This window comes from Sus scrofa, chromosome 5 (genome assembly GCF_054392235.1).
Source record: "Sus scrofa isolate SSC_HxYL_T2T_F1_AM1 chromosome 5, Sscrofa_HxYL_maternal_Yorkshire_Landrace_v2.0, whole genome shotgun sequence".
Taxonomy (NCBI): domain Eukaryota; kingdom Metazoa; phylum Chordata; class Mammalia; order Artiodactyla; family Suidae; genus Sus; species Sus scrofa.
The window spans coordinates 74,585,211-74,605,726 of NC_139387.1; the positions used below are offsets into that span (position 1 = coordinate 74,585,211).

The 20,516-nt window shown below is 49.3% G+C and overlaps 1 protein-coding gene across 10 annotated transcripts in view; it reads right to left on the reverse strand.

The window, feature by feature from the left end:
- The window catches only part of SLC6A13 (solute carrier family 6 member 13), a 36,497-nt gene extending 22,942 nt beyond the window's left edge, over positions 1–13,555 (reverse strand). For 5 of the 10 annotated variants that reach the window (XR_014803988.1, XR_014803987.1, XM_084956979.1 and 2 more), the window contains exons 1-2: positions 13,510–13,555; positions 10,821–11,027 (exon numbers count right to left, since the gene is read on the reverse strand). Coding sequence is in view for 6 of the 10 variants with exons in the window: in XM_084956979.1 (XP_084813105.1) it covers positions 10,821–11,022 (202 nt within the window). In the remaining 4 variants the exon portion in view is untranslated. Of the gene's footprint in view, positions 1–10,820; positions 11,028–13,457 lie in introns of all 10 variants that reach the window. The other 5 variants (XR_014803986.1, XR_014803985.1, XM_084956977.1 and 2 more) reach the window with 1 other exon arrangement.
- Between the last annotated feature and the right edge of the window lie 6,961 nt (positions 13,556–20,516).

Consider the following 20,516-nt stretch of genomic DNA (forward strand, 5'->3'; position numbering starts at 1 on the left):
CTAGCCTCCTCATGGGCCACATTCATCTCTTCCCATTACTGCCCAATGCTTCCCTCCAGAAAAGCCCTGGGGAAGTGGGGACCGTGCAAAATTGCAGGGGACATCCATCTGGAACCATGACAGAGGTCAAGCGTCACCAAGTTACTTGAGACTTAGCCAGTCCCTTTCTTCACTCTGAAGTTGCAGTCGAGACTTGCCAAGATTTGCTCCCCATCAAGTTCGGTTACTGCCTAAACAACACATAACGTGTGGCAACATAAGAAGCTCATGGAAGAGCAGATATCAGGAGCATGAACACGGCTCACAATCTATCATTTTTGTCAAGGCAGTGATTGCTCTTAATGCTAGAGAGGGATTTGGGCAGACTGGAATCAATAATCCTTTCTGCTTCTGTTGTCACACGCACTGGCTGGGACCAGTCTACTGATGGCAGAAATGTTGGCATTTTCTCCATCATAGGCCTCTCTCTGGTGGCAAAGGGGACAGGGGCCTTCACAGAATAGAGTGAGTGCCAGAGAGGAGAGACGTGCACAGTGGGAGACTCAAATATCGGCAGAGGGTCCCCCACAAGCTTGAGACCGAGAATGCTGGTCAGCGTGTGAAGAAACCACCCAAGGAAGGAAAAGAAGCAAAGAGAAGGAGCTTAATGGTGCTCACACAGGGCTGGGAGCATTCCAAACATTTAAAGTGGAAATGACACCACCAGTGCTATACAAACTCTTCCAGAAAATTTAAAAGATATTCTTTCTAATTCATTCTTTTTTTTTTTTTTTTTTTTTTTGTCTTTTTGTCTTTTCTAGGGCCACACCGGAGGCATACAGAGGTTCCCAGGCTAGCAGTCTAATTGGAGCTACAGCCACCGGCCTATGCCAGAGCCACAGCAACGCAGGATCCAAGGCACGTCTTCGACCTACACCACAGCTCACAGCAACACCAGATCCTTAACCCGCTGAGCGAGGCCAGGGATCAAATCTGAAACCTCATGGTTCCTCGTCGGATTCGTTAACCACTGAGCCACGACGGGAACTCCCATTTCTTATGAAGCCAGCATTAGCCTGATAACAAAAGCAGACAAAGACCTTATAAGAAAAGAAAACTATAGATCAAACTTTCATGAACATAGACGCAAAATTCTAAACAAAATTTTAGCATCTCAAATCCAATGATACATTACATAGTGAGGTTTGTTCCAGAAATAGAAAGTTGTTCTAACATTCAAGAAGTCAATCGGTATAATGGAAAAAAATAAAATAGATAAATAAAAAATAAAAATCATTATAAAAAATAAATCGATCAGTGTTTCATATTAATGTTTAAAAAGAAAAAGCATGTAATCACTTCAGTAAATGCAGAAAAGGTGTTTGACCAAATATAAGAGCCATTTCTGATAACAATTTTCAGTAAGTGATGAATAGAAGGGACCTCCCTCAATCTGATAAAGGGCATCTGCAGTACATCTAACAGTGAAAGACTGCTTAACCCTAAGATCAAGAACAAGACAAGGGTGTTTAGTCTTACCACTTCTAGTCAATTTCCATCAATATTGATTCTCATCAAGGCTATAAGAAAAAAAAAAAAAAGGAAAAGCTACAGAGATTAGAAAAGAAGAAATAGAACCGTCTCCCTTGCAAATGATAAATGGCCTCTGTAGAAAATCTTTGGAGGAGTTCCTGTTGTGGCTTAGTGGGTTAAGAACCCAACATAGTGTCCATGAGGATGCAGTTTCGATCCCTAGACTTGCTTGGATCCTGTGTTGCTGTGGCTGTGATATAGGCCAGCAGCTACAGTTCCGATTCCACCCCTAGCCTGGGAACCTCCATATGCCACAGGTGTGGCCTTACAAAGCAAAAAGAAAAAGAAAAGAAAAGAAAAGAAAGAAAAGAAAAACGAAAGAGGAAAGGAATCCACACCCTGGGAGAACAGCCAAGACAGAGGGAGAACCTCAAAGCCTCAGAGAAAAGCACTGCAGCTGAACCGGGGAGGGCAAAGCTGAGAGGTGGGCACAGCCGAGAGAGCTGCACAGACCATCGGCACCACCGCCCAGGACACCACAGCCTGAGACCCTCCGGGGCAGGGGCGGGGGCTGGGCGCTGAGACTCGGGCTTGGGGGTCAGTTCTGGGGAGAGGACTAGGGCTGGCCGTGTGGGGACAGCCTGAGGGGCTGGGGAGCCAAGAGAGTGCGGGAGGAGGCCTGGGCCCGCAGGACAGGCAAGGCGCCATCGCTGGGGAGGGTGAGAGCAGGAGGGTAGAACCATCACAGAAACGTCTTTCTCCGTGAAGAAGCCAAGGAGAAGCAGCGTGGGCTCTCTGGCGGCAGGATGCCTCTTGCCGAGGCTGTGGGGGCAGCTGTGGCTGCAAACCGCCTCAGCCGGCTTGGCCTCCTGGGGTGGGTGTGCCCCGCCACTGTTAAAGGACCTGCCAACAGGCACCACTGCAGCCCCAGTCACCTCAGGGGTCACCGCTGAGCCAGGAGGGCTCTGCAGCCAAGCACCACCCACTGCTCTCAGGGAATGCACCTGCCAAAGGCTCTGGATGCCACCCCACCTCCCTGAGGGTCACTGCCACTGCACAGGGCCCTGCAACCAGGAGCAGCCTGTGCCCTCACCTTCCCATGGGTCCTCACCACTGTCAAGGGCCAGTAACCAGGTACACCCCCCTGGAAGCACACACAGACTGTACACCTGCACACCCCCTATCAAGGGAATAACAGCAAGCATCCAAATCAAAAGCAGCCCTCACACTAAAAAAAAGTGTAATCCTTCACCAACTACCCAGGGGTGCTCTCACATATAAATAGCCCTCCAAGGCTACAGTAGTTAATTGTTTTCCCTAAATTCACACAATAAGAAAAATATAAGCAATATGAAGAAGCACAAGAATCATTCCCAGTTAAAAGAACAGGAGAATTCCTCTGAAGGAGCAACCAATGAAACAGACCACTGCAGTCTAACAGACACCGAGATCAAAAAGGAGGTAATGAAATACTGAAGGAATTAAGAGCAGATATGAACAGTAATGCAGATTCCTTTAGAAAGAACCTAGAAACTATAACTAGGAAATTTATTTGAGGAGATGCGAGCTGAGTTAAAGGCACTGAAGAGCAAAATGAGTAATGCAGAGGAACAAATAAGTGACTTGGAAGATAGAATAACGGAAATCACCCAATCTGGACAGCAGACAGAAAACCAAATTAAAAAAACATGAAAGCAATATAAAAGATCTATGGGATAATATAAACTGGGCCAGTTTGCAAATAACAAGAGTTGGTGAAGGAGAAGAAAAAGAAAAAGGGGTTCCCATTGTGGTGCAGTAGAAACGAATCCTACTAGTAACCATTAGGATGCAGATTCGATTCTTGGCCTTGCTCAGTGGGTTAAGGATCTGGCGTTGCTGTGAGCTGTGGTGTAGGTTGGAGACGAGGCTCAGATCTGGCATTGCTATGGCTGTGGCATAAGCCAGTGGCTATAGCTCTGATTCAGCCCGTAGCCTGGGAACTTCTATATGCCTTGGGCATGGCCTTAAAAAGCAAAAAAAAAAAAAAAAAAAAAAAAAAAAAAAAAGATTTAAAAAGGACTGACCGTGTGTTGGTGATGATGTGGAAAAGCTGGCATTCACATACACTGCTGGTAGGAATGTAACATGGTACAACCATTTCAGAAAAGTGTTTGGTGGTTTATTAAAAAAGTTAAAAGTACACCTACCATATAATCCTGTCGTTTCGGTCTTAAATGTTTACCCAAAGGAAATGAAAGGGTATGTTTATACATAGACTTGCACACAAGTGTTCTTAGCAGTTTCCTCTCTAATAACTAAAACTTGGAAACAACCCCAATGTCTACCACCAGGAGAATAGATAAACAGCATTTTTTTTTTCCTTTTTAGGGCCATACCTGAGGCACATGGAAGTCCCCAGCTTAGGGTCAAAATCTGAGCTACACCTGCTCGCCACAGCCACAGCAACACCAGATCCTTAACCCACTGAATGAGGCCAGGGATCAAACCCACATCCTCATGGACACTATGTCAGGTTCTTAACCCGCTGAGTCACAATGGGAACTCCTAGGAGAATAGATAAATTGTAGTACATCCATATAATGGAATACTACCCAGCAATAACAAGAAAGGAACTCCTGAGACATGAAAAAATATGGATGAATCTCCAAGTAATTGTGCTGAGTGAAAGAAGCCAAGTAAAGAAAAGCACATGCTGTATGATTCCATTTATAGAAAATACTAAGAAATGCAAACTAACGTATCGTGACAGAAAATAGGCATGGAAACGACTGAAGTGTCCGTCAACAGACATGTGGATAAAGACAGAGCTCTCTATATAACGAAATATTATTCAGTCATAAAAAAGAAGGAAAGCCTGCATTTTGCTAAAATATGGATGAACCTCAAGGGCATTACGTTACATGAAATAGTCAGACGATGAAGATAACTACTGTGTATTCTCACTTATATGTAGAATCTAAACAGAGTCAGATTCATAGAGGCAGAGAGTGAATGGTGGTTGCCAGGGTCTGGGGGTGAGAGAAATGGGGAGATGATGGTGAAAGGGAACAAACTTCATTATAAGATGAAAATTTTCTGAGGACGCAATGTGTAGCATAGTGATTAGAGTGAACTATGCCGTATCATATACTTGAAAGTTCTTAAGAGAGTAATCTTAAAAGTTATCACCACTAAAAAAAAAAAAAAGAGTAATCAAGTGAAGGAATGGGGTTGTTGACTAACCTTACTTGTGGCAATCCTTTCACAGTATATATATGTACTAAATCATATTTTACACCTAAAACTTACTATCAATAATATATCAGTAAAGCTGAAAGGTAGTTATTTGCTTGTTTTTTTTGTTTGTTTGTTTTGCTTTGTAGAGCTGCACCTGCAGCACATGGAGGTTCTCAGGCTAGGGGTCGGATCAGATGCCACAGCCACAGCAACTCGGGATCTGAGCAGCATCTGTGACCTACACCACAGCTCACAGCAACGCTGGATCCTTAATCCACTGAGCGAGGCTAGGGATGGAACCTGCAACCGCATGGTTCCTAGTTAGATCCGTTTCCACTGTGCCATGACAGGAACTCCTGAAAGGTAGCTATTTAAAAAACAAAAAAACAAAAAAACAAACAGGTTTAGGGTTGCACTGGGATGGGGTAGCAGAGGTTGGAGGTGGGAGAGATGGGCAGGAGGAAATTTGTGGGGGGCTGATGGATAAGTTCATTCTTTTGATGATGGTGGTGGTTTCAGGGATATGTACCTATGTCAAAACGTATCACACTGTATACTTTACATGTGTGCACTTTACTGTAAGCTGATTACACCCTAACAAAATTGCTAAAACAAAAGTTAGAGGGAACAGAGCTCCCCAGCCCTTCGCCCTCCAAGTCTCTGGCTAGCAGCCCACGCGTCTGGAATTCAGGCAATGAGGGAAATGCTCGATGACTGAGAGCAAAGCAAGATCGTAAACCTGTCCTTGAAATAAGGATGTAATCAATCCAAGACTTGTTGGGCAGGAGGGAAGACTAGGGTAGGGAGAAGCCAGTAGCTGATATGAACAGTCCCTGCTGAGAGTGGAGACCTTGCAGGAACAGGACAGAGGGCAGAGGGGAGAGTGTTCAGCCAGCTCGAGCCCCTCCTCCCCATCTCTCCACTACCTCTTTCCCAATAAACCAAGCCAATGTTTAACCCACTGGCTCTGGTGGTCAGTCCACTCCCTTCTCCTCCTCTGCCTTCTTGAGCACCTGGGCAGCCATCCATAAGGGACAAGGTCCACACCTACCAGGCAGAGCCACAGGTTCCAAAGTGGGGAGAGGGTTAGGGAAGGGATGGAGCCCAAGAAGGTCCCAGGTGCCCCCGGAGAGTTCTCTTTCCCCACCCAAGCTCCCATCACCACCGCTAAAAGATGGAGCCAGTCCTGGAGATGGAGGATGGAGTCACAGTTACCTGCTTCCCCTCAAGGCCCCCATTTCACCTCCTTCCCCCAATTCCAAAATGTCCTGGCATTTTCCCCCCATGGGATGGGAGAGACCACACGCCCATCCTAGAAAGGAATCGTTCCGCTGGCCACCCTTCTCCAAAGGCGCATATTCTGTGGTGTCACCTGAAATGCTCCAGGTGACCTTTTTAAAACATAAATTGGGAGGTCCCTTGTGGTGAAGTGGGTTAAGGATCCAGAGTTGTCACTGCAGCAGCTCAGGTCACTGCTATGGTATGGGTTTGCTCTCTGGCCCCAGGAACTTCCGCTTGCTGCTGGTGTGGCCTAAATTAATTAATCAATTGATTTTAATTAATTTATGTATAAAGATAAAAATTGGTAACATTCCACACAAGCAACACAGCAGTGAGCATACATGAATATTTACATGAATACATGCTGTAATCAATACAGAGAGCGCTGAATAAATAACCAAAAATGGCAATCAATTGTCACATACCAGTAAATAACTATTACTCTTGTGTGAAGACACCTGCTCCTTTGTTCCTCTTCATCCTTTGATATCTAGGAACAGCCTCAAGGCAAACCAGTGCTCTCTGCCACCCTTTCCAGGGTGCCCTGCGCTCTCTCCCTGATGCCTGGAGCCAGGGTTTACAGCTGTGACCCTCCACCCACGGCCCTCCCCCCTCTACCATCCCGATTTCTGAGAGGTCCAGCCATGGAATGTGCTGTTGTCACCCCCCATGGGGTTCCAGCCCCAGGTCTCCCGGGGGTGGAGGAACTCAGGCTGGGGACAGCTGGGATCCAGGGAGCTGGAGTGGTTAGGGCTTAAGGCCCAGCTTCTGGAGGAGCCACGACCTGGGTGTGCATGAGGGAAGACCAGAAGGAGGGCAGGCTTGGGGGAGCAAGGAAGAAGGGGGTCTGCTCCCTTACAGGGGTCTCAGCGGGTAGTGCATGGCTGGCAGAAGATGGATGCTCAACACCGGTGACCTCTGCCCCTGGTACAGCAGCCTGGACTTAGAGGCCACAGACAGGACTGTTGGGCGAAGATCTGGTCGTCTGGGCTGAGACTGGAGGCAAACCACTGGCACTTCCTCCTGCAGCGCTGAACCCTGTTCCTAAAACCCTCTCCCGCTACCTTCCCTCCGGGGGTATCCAGAGGCGCCTCATCCCCACAGGCACAGCTTTTCCTGGACAGGCCCTGGTGGAGGATCCTGTCTGCTTTTCCCTCCAGGGAGCTGAGGGTGGAAGGGAAGTAACAGCAACCTGCATCTTCTTCCGCATCATCACCAGCCGTGAGGCCCGTCCCCACCACCGCTGCACCCACGGGCCCACCATTCCCACTGCGCAGCAAGTCCACCCAGGAGAACGGATACAGAAGGGAGGCGCATCACCCACTCCTGAGTTTTGCCCCAATCACCCATACTTCCTATTTCCAATCCACCCCCCGCCCCGGCCCATCCTAACTCTCTGCAGCAGGCCTTGTCCCAGCACTGGAACTGCTGTCACACACAACCATACCGGGGCTGCTAAATCCAACAAGTGTCTCTCACTTGTCACCTTGCTCTGCCTGGCGGCAGCCCCAGAGGTGATCACCTCCCTCCTCCCTGGTGTCACTGACGAGCTCGCCTTCTCAACACATGGGTCTCCTGGTTTTCATCCTGCCTTACTGGTTTCTCCTCCGCCACCGCTTCTGCAGTGTTCCTCCTCTTCTCCCAGGCCCTCTGAGGCCCTTGCTCTCTTGTACCATCAGAAGCTGATGACTCTCCAGCTTCCCCCTCCAGCCCAGGCCTCCTCAGAGGCTCTGGGGCCCCGCATGAAACTGCCCCCTTTGCACCTGCACTGGGGTCTCTAACAGAAACCTCAACTCCACATTCCCAGTCTTCCCCCAGAATCAGCTCCTTGGCTGGCCATCCACACCCCCGTCCACAAGAAGTCCTCCCATCAAGGGACTCAGGCTAAAATCCTTGGCTCGCCTAGCAGGGGAGGCGATGAGCAGGCTGGATTCTGCATGCCTCATGGAGTTCAGGGAGCTGGAGCGGTTCCGGCTGAAGGCCTGGACTCTGGAGCAGCCAGGCCCCAGGTTGTGGGGTAGAGCCAATGGTTATGAGAGAAAGAAGGCAGCCAAGGATGACTCCAAGAGTCTCCGCCTCCTACTTGCTGCTCCTGCCCTTCCTCCCCTGTGATCAGTTCTCAACACGGCAGCCAGAGAGATGATGTTAGAACATAAGGTCCTGTCGCTCTGTTCAAACCCTGCCTGACCCCCGTCCCTGGAGTAAAGCCAGAGTCTCAGGGTGGCTGCAAGCACCTGTGTGACCTGCCTCCCCTAAGGGATCCCTCCAATGAGCCAGCCAGAGAAGCTAAGAAAGTCTGCTCTGTTTACAGATGTATCACAACAGTGCAGAATAATTCCTTGCAGGTGGCAGGTTGAAAGTAAGTGTCGGAGTCAGGGCTTGGTTGACCTGACCGTGGAAGCCATGGAGGGGAGGCAGGTGCTCAGGGTGGGTTGGCCACAAGCCCTGGACAGCAGAGAGGGTTCTTACCCAGGAGGGGACTAAGGCAGGCACCCCACCCACCCATCTCCGGATGGATGCTGCTTTTATTTTTTTACTTTTTTTTTTCTTTTTTGGCCACCCCACAGCATATGGAGTTCCTGGACCAGGGATCAGATCTGAGCCACGGTTGTGACCTATGCTGCAGCAACAATGCCAGATCCTTAACGCACTGTGCCAGGCCAGGGATTGAACCTGCATCGCCAGGGATTGAACCTGTATCGCAGTGCTGCAGAGACGCCACAGCGGAAGATCTGATGCTGATTTTCGATGGGCTTCTTCATATCACTTTCTCAGCTTCCCTGGCTTGGAACTAGAGTTTAGCCGTTGACCTGTTCCTCTGTCATATTCTCACTTCAGCCCCGTCCCTGCTCTGGGACTCACTTCCAATCAGAGCTACCAAATGTTGAGGCTGGAAGGAACCAAAGAAGACACCACTTATATGTTTAGTTTGGGTGACTCATGCCCTTCAGAGCAAACCTGGGCATCGGCCTCCAGCCCCAGAGCCCCTCAGACCCCTCCCTCCAGCTGCTGTTGTCTGTCAGGCAGAGGAGAGGCAGCCTGAGGCCTGGTGCCCATCAGGAAAGACACTGGGGCAGTGACATAAGGACTAAGGCACACAGCCAGGACCCCTGAAATTGGCTCACTCTCCACGGGACCTGCGTGCTGGGGGAGCGGGCTCTGCCCAGGGAGGGGGCAGCCATCCTCCTGCCTCCGATTCCCCAACAAGCGCCACGTGAAGAACCCAGGGCAGCGGCAGACACTCTTGTTCCCAGCCTGCATTTTCCCTGAGACACAGCCCTGCGTCGCCAGGCCGCATAAACCTGCGCAGAGCTCCCTGGGTGGAGCTTAGATGCAGCCCCGTTGGACGCCTCACTGGACAGGGTGACCCCTGCCCCTGCTCCCCTTCCCTCCACCTCAGCCCAGTGGTTGGCACGGACCTGGGACGCCTGTGTCCCACCTCTTCGTGCCACTTGTGCTACTTCCCAGGCCGGCCTCACCCAATTCCAGAGAGGCTTGGGGAAAGCTCCTAATCTTGCTGCCGTGTGAGGCGCTAAGCTGGTTACTGTGTTCCAGACTCTGAGCCCCAAGTCTCGGTTGAGACCCCCCCTCCTCCTCCCCAACCAGCCCCACCCCTCCACCCTCAGGCCTCGAGTCCAGGGCCAGGTCAGGGCCTCCCACTTCCCTCACAAGGCCACTGAGCAAAGTCCTGCAGCTTCAGGCTGCCGGCCAGAGAGCCCTGGGGGAGACACCGACACGCCATCCCCTCCCCTCTGGAAAAATACAAATTAACTTCCAACCCCAGGGCAAAGAACCAGTTGCCAACAGTCCTGAGAATAAGACTGTATGCTCAGAGCATCTGTTCTGCGCCCATCCTCCCTCCTCCACCCTGCGTCCTAGGCTTTCTCTCCCCACATGTGGAGGGGCCGATGCCCCCGAAGAGGGTGGGCATTGCATTAGGAGACCCTCCGATCCTCGTGGCCCATGCGGTTCCCACTCCCTCAGCTTTTCCCGTAACCTCCCTCTGCGTTGCCCCTCCCCTCCTCCAGCCCAGGCTGCAGCCTCGCCTCAAAGCCAGATCCGGGAGCCCACCCCACAAGCTTTACCCCCCCACCCCAGCCCATGGCTCAGGGCCTGGGAATCCCTCCCGGGCCCCCTCCCCACAGAGACTTCGGTCCCTGAAAGTGAGTCCCTGGTGGGAAAGTGACCGGCATTGTCGTGGGGCAGCAGAGTCACTGCAGGGCCTGGATTGGAAGAGGATGAGAGGACAGTAAAGGCTCAGAGTCCACGCTCCACCCCCCTCCATTTTCAGTGGGAAATTTTAAAGGAAGAGCCACTGGTACCAAGGATGATACACGGTGGGGATATCGAAGAGCAGGGCAAGACAGGAAGCTATGGCTAGGTTGCCTCAAGACCACAGGACAGTCGGGTGCCAACATCACCTTCAACACGGCTACTGCTCATTAGGCCCTTTGCACACGTGACCTCTAATCCTTACAATGACCTTGAAGGGCAGGTATAACTCCCTCAGTCTATGGCATTCACCCAAGCTCTGAGGCCTTGCTCACGTTTACAGAGTAAGGAAAAGAGCCAGAAAACAAACTCCCATCCACCTGGTTCCCAGCACATAAGTGTATTTCTCTGATGCCACAAGAGGGACCCCCGGGGAAGTCACACCCTCTGCCTGATCTCTCTCCCGAGGTGTCCTGAGCAACTTCTAAGTGTCTTTCCAACTCCAGCATTCTTGGCGCCTCTTCCACTCCCCCAGGGCCATAAGCGCAAGAGATGGAGACTGTCTTCCAAGGGCGGGGGAAGGGGGCGGCTCTCACCTCCCCCGTTTTTGTAGCAGAGGTAGGGGAACCTCCAGACGTTGCCCAGCCCAATGATCTCCCCGGCCACGGACAGCACGAACTCCATCTTGTTGGTCCACTGGCCCCGCTCCAGGGTGCCATCCTCCTCCGCCTTTTCCATCCCTGGGTACACTGGTCTTGTCTCTCCATTACTGGTTGTGCCTGAAACCCTGCTATCCATTCCACCTGGAAAACAAGCCGGGCCCTCTGTTACTGCTGGGAACCCTGGAAGGAAAGCCTCCCCCTTCCCGCACCAGCAAATTCCCCAGGGAATAGTCCTCAGCATCTCTTGCTGGTAAAGGCTGACCCAAAGCAAAAAGGGGCAGAAGATCTAAACAGACATTTCTCCAAAGAAGACATACAGATGGCACATGAAAAAGATATTCAACATCACCAATTATTAGAGAAGTGCAAGTCTTGTTGATAAAGCCTGGGTAAGAGCTGCCGAGAATATAAATTCCTTCCCCGTGTCGGGAAGAAAACACTGACCTTGAGGCACAGGCCCTGCTTCCATCCAAAATCTCCCTCAGGTAGGGCTTATGGACATGGGGAGTTCATGTGTCTAGTTCTCCCTGCCACCCCACAGACAGCCTCGTCTGTATCAGCATGTGTGGTTTCTCTACTCCACATACCCTTCAGTTGAAAGGATGGGATTTTTCCATATTTTCATAGCCACCAGTTTCCCTTCTGGGAATTTATCCTAAGGAATTTTTTTGTGACTGTGGGTAAAGATTTGGTATTAAGGATGCTCATTGTTTGTAACAGCAAAAAAAAAAAAAAAAAAAAATAGGAAGTACATACACGTTAAAAAATGGAAAATAGGTTAATAAATTATGGCACATACAGTGGAATATTATATGATCTTTGAAAAGATGAAAAGATAAAACTGTGCTACAGAAGACAGGGTAATGAAATGAAAAGGTGTTCACAATATGTGAAGCGAAAACAGTTACAAAATAGCACATATGATGTGATTATGAGAGGAAAATAACTTCTAAAGCATTTGTGTGCATAAAGATAAGGATATCCGCCAAAATGTTTCTCTCTCAATGGACAGCTTATAGGAATATTTTCCTTATATATATTTTCTACATGTCCATCAAGAACATGTTTTATTTTGTAATATGAAAATAAAAGCAAATTTTTTGAGGCCCTCCAAGGGAATGAGAGAGTCTTAGGGTGAGACTAGCAGCTCAAAAACTGAGCTGACCTTTCCAGCACCGCTTTCTGAAAGCAACGTGAGAGAAAGACAAGTTCTAGACTCTTTTTCTTTTTTGGTGATGAACAGTGCAGGAATCTGTGCCAGTAGAGAAGACAACACAAAATGGATACAGAGCCTCCGTGCAAGGCCCGTCCCTGCCCCATCCCAGCCGCACTGAGACTGAAGACAAGGTTGGATGTGGCCCATGTTCAGCAAAAAACTACTGTGGACTAAGCACTTGACATACAATCATTCTGTTCAATCCACGCAAGCCTGACGTGGAAGAGTGTTCCCTCTTCTTTGCAAGCAGGAAGCTGCAGCTCGGAGAGTCTGGGTGACACGTTGCGGCCAAGTAGGGCAACCAGGATCTGCATCCACTCTGTCCTGTTCTATCACCTCCCTTGATCCCACTGGCTGCGTGGGTCTTTCCGTGTGTCTAATGGAACCGTCTTCTCATGACTCTCCCCTGCCTGTGCGGCAGCCCCTTCCCTGGAGAAGCAGATAATGCCCATCTTTCCACGCCCCCCAGAAAAGCTTGTGGGAACCACTTTCTCCTCAGGAGGCTCATCTGGCCACAGACCCTCCTGTGGCTCTGCCTCCCCAGTGGGGCTGCCCCAAGGCATCCAGAAACTCAGAGGGAAGCCAGGAACCTATAGCTTATTTGATAAAGTAGGGAATGGGCTCCAGAGATGGTGGGCTAAGAAGGAGAAACATCAATGATGTTTCTTTCGTCCTTCGGAGAAGGTTGCCTCCCGGGCTGCAGATTCTGGGCTTGAAGGACATCTTCCAGTGAGAGAACTCTCCCTCCCTCTCTTCTCCATCCCCCAGACCCGGGAAGAACAGAAGCCCATCCTGCCTCCCTTGGCCATGTGCGGTACCTCTTCTCAGAGGCAGTGTCTGCGGTTGAAGGGCATGAGCTGCACAGTCAGAAAAGCCTGGTTCACCAGAGGAACCCCCCCACACACACACACACACCTTAAGGAAGTCACTCATTACTCTAAGCCTCAGCTTGCTGGTTTGTAAAAGCGAGGATGACGGGATACACTTAGTCATGAGGATTAAATGAGGGTTTATATACAGACATATATGAAAGCACTTGGTACTGTAACGGGCACTCAGATTTTTATTTTCTTTCAATCCCGTCAAAAGTTTTATGTTCTTTCAACTTTCAGTCTTGTCTTATTTCACAGAGAAGAAAGCCTTCGTTTTCTTAGACATGGATAAGCCTCAGTGTCATTCCTCTCCATCTAGGGTTCTCTCTCGCCAAAGCATATTGTCCCCTAAGTCAGCAGCCACTGCAGTTGCAGAAAGTCAGGAAAATAGCATATAGTCTTTGCACATCACACATAAATGTCATATTTTCTAGGAGAGGATCCCAAAACTCATGGGCTGTAAATCCCATGGACCCTACTCACCTGCTGTCTGAGACCTGGAAGCAGGAAAAGAAGAGAAGAAAATGTCACCAACCTTAGTGCAGTCACTGCCAGAGGTCTGGTCAGAGGGGAGAATATCTAGGGGGAAGGGGAGGTGCTGGCTATTTAAAGTGTGATTCCCACTCCTCTGCGGCACTTGTAATTCTAAACTTGGCCCAGCCCACATTCCGCCTCCTGCCTCCCAGCTCCCCCCCCACCCCCCGCTGCTCCCCTTCCCTCGGCACCACACACACACACACACACACACACACACACACACACACACATCCTATGCACTCCCACAGGGCTGGTGAGCTGGTCACCGTTCACTCTCTTCCTTGGCGACCTCAGGTCTCCACAGAGGGATCCTGCCTTCCACCTCTCTCTCCAACTCAAGTGCCCCTAAAAATCACCAAGAGTGGGTGTTCCTTTGGGCAAGTGCTGTGTATACTGATTTAAATGTGTACTTATCTTGCTCCTTTGCAATCTACGATTTGGAACGGTCAGTGATTTAGAATAAAGATATGTAGATTACAGAACTCTGAACAGTCAGAAAAACTTCACACACACACACACGTGTGCACACACACTCACTCCTATGTGCACATAGAAGAGTCTGAAGGAATATTCACAACATGGATAACAGTAGTTACATTTGGAAGTAGTGTTGGGGTCAGGAGGTGAAGTAAAGTGACAGTTTTTCCTCCTGCTTTTTAGGCTTTAGTATTGTTTGAATTTTTTAATAACGTGCTAGAATTGATTTTTTTTTAAAATAATTTTCTAAACCAATACAGAGAAGGCAGTGCTGAGGTTGACAGCAAAGCAGAGCCTACCCCTGTCAGGGCACAGGAGCTGGTGGAGAAGGGGAAGCAGAAGTGGAGTCGGGGAGCCCCAGCCCCACCAGGTGTGGCTCTGAGGCTGGGTGGTCCGAGGGCTGGGTCCTGCTCCTGTCACTAGCCGGGACAGGAGCAAGGTGTCCAGCTTCCAGGAGGCCTCATCTATTTTCTCCTCTACAGAAAGAGGGGCGTATTTCTTACCTGGCAAGGCTGTGGGAAGTTTCAGGAGAGCGAAGTGAATGGCAGAGGCCTAACACAGAGCAAGCCCCTGTTTACCCTTAGAAAGTATCCGTGGGGAACAGGGACATTTCCTGAAGGAGATGGCACTGAGAGACCCCCAGCCAAGCTGGCTCCTGCCAGACAGAAAGACTGAGTCAGGAGGTGACAGGGATGACTGAGTGGGATCGGATACACGCCCAGAAATGACCGAGCGAGGGGGAAGGAGGGTAAAGACGCTTCCTTTTCTCTCGTTCTCCATCCACTGCTGCGAGGGCAAGGGCCCGGAAGCTCATCGTGAAAACATTCACAGAGACGGCAATTCTTATGGTCCTGCTGCCTCCCGTCCCACCCCGCCTCTCTACCATCTAAAGTCTGGGTTAGGCGTGTAAAGCAACAGACCATGAGTGTCCTCTGAGAGGCCTCGAACTCCTGCAAAAGAGCCCATTAAGTCCCATTCTTACTTCTCACTCATGACCCGGCCTTTGTCATCCAAAATTACGAGATGGCTGGGATTTACCGAAGTCTTCGGAGAAGCTGGAGGCAGGAAGCCCATGCAGGCCAGCAGCTGGGATCCCAGGGTCCAGGATCCTCAGGATTGATCTGAGTGGTTTCGGAGTTGCTGCTCCGGTGTTAGGCAGTGTTTGGTTTCTCTTGCTGATCCTATGGCTTTCACCTAACTTCTGCCATGTTACCATGTTGATGGTTACTTTATTCCTCTCCAAATTCTCATTCCACTTGTTTCTGCTTCTCTGTCAAGCAGGAGCAGGTGGGGCAGGTCTTCTGCCCTGCCTAGGCAGGCTATGGTTTAAAGAGGTTTGAGAACCCTGGTAGGGAGTGTTTGTGCCAGTTCCTCGCGACGCGGTCCGGGATGGAGCATAAGTCCAGCATGACGAGCCTTGCCTCTCCGCCACGTCACCAGCATCCTTTGGTCTCCTGGGTGCAGTATCAGGGAACAGGAAACAGCATCAGAATCAGTGTTCAAGGCTTCTCCCTCCAGAAGTTGTGCAAATTTCATGATGCAGGTGAGACTGTTAGTGAGGGTGACAAAGGGCTGTCCACCCCGAACAAAGCAACGTGGACTGGAGGCAGGCTGGCAGGCCTTGTTTCTATTCAGCTGACCCCCAGGTTTTCTTTCTTTGCCTTTTTTTTTTTTTTAAGAGCCTCACCCATGGCATATGGAGGTTCCCAGGCTAGGGGTTGAATCCAAGCTGTAGCTGCCAGCCACAGCCACAGCCGCAGAACAGCCACAGCAACGCAGGATCCCAGCTGTGTCTGTGACCTACATCAGAGCTCACGGCAATGCCGGATCCTTAACCCACTGAGCAAGGCCAGGGATCAAACCTGCATCCTCATGGATGCTAGTCTGATTCATTAACCACTGAGCCATGAAGGGAACGCCAACCCTGGGTTTTCTTAATGTCAACATGCCACCGTCTGGTCTCTCAACAATTTTTTGTCTCTCCAAGGTGTGGAACAAGAGCAAATACACTTCAAAGGTGCATGATTCATTTTAGAAAGATATTTCTGTGCAGCATCAGTGTCAGCATTGGAACAGGCTGGGGAGGAAGTGATGAGTTCTCCTCTGGGAACTTCCGATTAATAAGCTGGGGCGAGAGACCTTTTTGATATCTTTTCAAAGATCACACTGAAAGGGAGTAAAGGAGCAAGTGGAATCAGCTAAACACAAATTCTGGTTTGCCAAAACTGGAACAATTTGAGCAGGAGGATGAATAATGATGACAATGGAACATAACACAAAGACTAAAACACATTCACAAGTTCATACAGATAGAAATACATACTCAAAGAAATGAATGAGGGAAGAAGGCCAGCTCTTCTATACAGTAGAATTCTAATGAGTACATGCAGAAGGACAGAGGAACAGAAAATCAGCGTTAGACAAATGTCATTGTAATAACTGTTGCCACAAGATCCCCCAGGGAGTGCTAAGGTGACTGGGTAAAAGTTTGAGGAGGGACAGGGTTGCATAGTCCCAAAGGATTTCCCCCAAGATATTCATGACCTACAAAGGAAGACAGGAACTTCACAGTAGAGAAAGCGGGCAGAAACCACCCGAACCAAGTGACGGAGGAAACAGGACACTGATATCCACCTCCTGAACCTGTGCGACAATTACTGAGAAGGACACAGCATTTCTGGGGTGTTCTTGCAAAAACGGGCTTCCCTCATGAGAAAACGTAAGACAAACCCAAAGTGAGGGACATTGAACTAAATTACTGATCACTAACTCTTGAAAAGTGTCCTGCTCAGGACAGGGGACTCAGGTGTAGCTTGAACACTGAGGTTTCTCAAAGCTCCCTGGAAGACGCCAATGGCAGCTAAAGTTGGAAACCTCGGAGTTCCCTTAGTGGCTCAGCAGTTAATGAACCCCACCAGGATCCATGAGGATGCAGGTTTGATCCCTGGCCTCGCTCAGTGGGTTAAGGATCCGGCGTTGCCGTGAGCTGTGGTGTAGGCTGGCAGCTGTAGCTCCGATTCGACCTCTAGCCTGGGAACCTCCATATGCTGTGGGTGCGGCCCTAAAAAGCAAAAAAAGTAACAGGTTGGAAACCTCTGTCACTTAAACCCTCTGGCTGCTGCTACCTCATTTCTCATTCTAGCCTCAGGGAAGATGTATTACAGCTGGTCTTAGATTCGAAGCTCTTCTTGAAAGCTGCCCTCAGCGTTCCCCTCTCCAAGATAAACAATCACAAACCCTTTCATCTCCTCTGACCTCTTACCCCACCCGCCGTGCCCTTCGCTCTCCCCTGGACGCTCTCCAGGCGCTGAACATCCCGGTCGGGCTGAGCATCCAAAACGTCCTCCCGATGCCTCCACGCCGTGTCCCGTGGATGCGCTGTGTGGTGTTTGTTCCAAAGGCGGTTCAGCGTTGCTGACTCAGCTCCCGGTTTCCGCCCAGCGAGATGCCGCGGTTGAGGCGCTCTCCATACTCACCAGCAGACTGATGGGCAGAAGCACAAAGAAGTGACTTTGGGGACAGGGCAGTGAGTTCTGCAAGGTGACGCATGACAGGGTGGGGAGGCAAAAAGAAAGGGCATACCTGGAAAACAAGAACCAACTTCCAGGCAACGGAAACGGCGGAAAACCTGGGAGGCTGACATTCCAGGCCCGGGTCTGGCCTGATGTGCAATCCATTCCATTTCTCTGGGCCTCCGTTTTTCTCGTCTTGGCTTCCCCCCCAGCTCTGAACCTTCCACAGCTGATCTCAGGCTACTCATTCCGCATCTACCTGACCTGCCCACAAGCCTGTCTCCCGGCTTGTCTAGTCATTCTGGGACCTGCCATTGCCCCAGGTCTGATGGTTTCATCCTGTGACCCCTCCACTCTGGTTTTCACGGTTATAGGAGAAGCTGTGCTGATGACTCAGCTCTGCCCCTCCTACTGCCTTGTCCATAGTCTGCTCTTTGGACCAGAGCCTGCAGCTGCTTTGGGACTGGGCCTCCCCTGCCTTTTGTAACCATCCAAGAAGGGGGGAAAAGAGCATTTTATACCTCAATTTCTTCAAGATAGGCCGAGAATTTTCACATTTCACTCCAGCTTCTCCTATAATCCTATCAAAATATGCTAACACTACTTTTTATCTGCTATTTCTTCCCTTCATCCAGACCTTAGTTATCACTTCCTTGTTCTTCTTCAGATTAAAACAAAATTTCCCTCTGCAAACTAGAGAGGATGCAGATACAACTTTGGAAAAATACAGCTGAGCAAAGAAATGCCTTGGAAATTGGAGATTTCCTGTGGACTCAGGACACCATCTGCTTCTCCCTCATAGTCTGCTCAGCATCTCCCCTACCTCAAGGCCTCCCCCATCACCGCAGACACCCCACAAATTAGGAAAATCTCTGCTTGGTAAACAAATGGTTGCTGTGCAATGGCAGATTAATTCATAATGTTAGAAATAAAAAGGTACCGAATTCCTGTCATGGCTCAGCAGTAACAAACCCAACTAGTATCCATGAGGATGTGGATTCAATCCCTGGTCTCACTCAGTGGGTTAAGGATCCGATGTTGCCGCAAGCTGTGGTGTAGGTCTCAGGTGCGGCTCAGATCCTGCGTTGCTGTGGCTGAGGCACAAGCCGACCTCTGCAGCTCCAATTGGACTCCTAGCCTGGGAACTTCTACATGCAGCAGGTGTGGCAAAAAAAAAAGCAAAAAATAAAGAAAAAGAGATGGGATTAAGATGGCAGAATACAAGGACTGGAGCTCAACTTCTCTCCTAAAAACAACCAAATTTATAACCAAATGCTGAGCAATCTTCAACCAATTGGCCATAAACTTTCAAAAAGATATCCTACTCCAGAAGACAAAGAGGAGGCCACATCAAGAGGTAGGAGGGGTGATTTCGCGATATAAACAACCCCATGCCTCCCAGGTGGGAAGCCCCACAGACTAGAAAGTAACTGGTTCACAGAGACTCACCTACAGGAGTGAGAGTTCTGAGCCCCACATCAAACTCCCACGTGTGGGGATCTGGCACTGGGAGAAAGAGCCCCTGGAGCATCTGGCATTGAAGGCCAGTGGGGCTTGTGCGCAGGAGCTCCATGGGACTGGGGGAAACGGAGACCCCATTCTTAAAAGGCGCACACAGACTTTCACGTGCACTGAGTCCCAGGGCAAAGCAAAGTCTCCATAGGAATCTGGGTCAAACCCGACTGCAGTTCTTGGAGGACCTCCTGGGGAAACAGGGGTGAATGTGGCTTGTTGTGGGGGAAGGACGTTGGAAGCAAAAAAGAAAGAAAAATGTAGAACTTGGGTATTTATACATACTCTTTCCCAGAGTATGTATAAGTTTTTCATGCAAAGATTAGCCATCTTTGAGGAATTGTTTGAATACAATCCTACTGACAGCAGAAGTACAGAAAGCTGACGTTAGGATGCCTGAAAATCTTAGGACTATGGAATTCTAAAACATGATTTAGGAGATCAATCCATCTATTTAGATAGGCAGAGAGAGAGAGATCCAGAAAGAGAGATCCATAGACCCTAGGATGTTAAATATTTCCAGAAAAGAAAGGCACAGCGAACACAAAAAGCTAGCACTGACCCACACCCTGCTGAGGGGTAAACACGCCATAGGCCCCGGAATACAGGGGTTGCCTGTCAGCTGCAGGAATGGCAATCTTATTACCCAGCAAAGGAATTATTATTTATTAATTTACAAACCTGGGATGAGATACTTTAAAACTTTGAATTCTGCTTCCAGTTTCTTCTCTTGCTTTACCCTTTCTTACCACATATTGAGAAATCAATCTACTAAGCTGCCAGCTTGCCCATCCCTAGGAACCAAGTGGAAACTCTTAGGATGAACGGGAAAGATAAGAGAGTCATTTCAGTGACGAGGGAATCCTCCCATTTCCGTATCTGTGAATGGAGCTCAGGAATGGAAAACACAGCAATTTTTGCTGACAGCCTCCAAAAGCATGAGGCTACAAAAGAAATAAGAAAAACGTACTGAGAGGAAAAAAATTTGCAAAGACTCTTAATTAGGCATATGTGAATCTTCTAAGTTAAAAAAAGTCCAGGATCAGATTCCTTCATCCAGAATTATAAAGATTAAATGAACACTTTGCAGAGACATTAGAAAGGATGTGAAAAATGTGGAGTGTGTCCAGAAAAGAACTATGGGTAGGGTCAAGGAGCTTGGAACACTAGAAACAAACTTGATGAGATTTGGAGATTTCTGTTTCTCTAAGACGCAGAAAGGATTTATTCCATTGCATACAGGAGGGGATTGGCCAAAGGGCAATTATAATTACCCCAAACTGCTGCAGTCTAACAAACGTTTAGCCCAAGCAGAAAAACGTTACTGCTTTTCTTTCATGAACTTTGGAAAAACAAAGCCATTGTACTTTTCTTTTACAATCTAACGTGAAAAGGAGAGTTTGGATAGAGTCAATTTCCTTAAGCTTCCTCCCTCCGGCACCTCAGTGTGCTTGTGAGTGAGGCCCACAAGCTCTTAGGTGATCCCTGCCCCTGGAGTCCACAG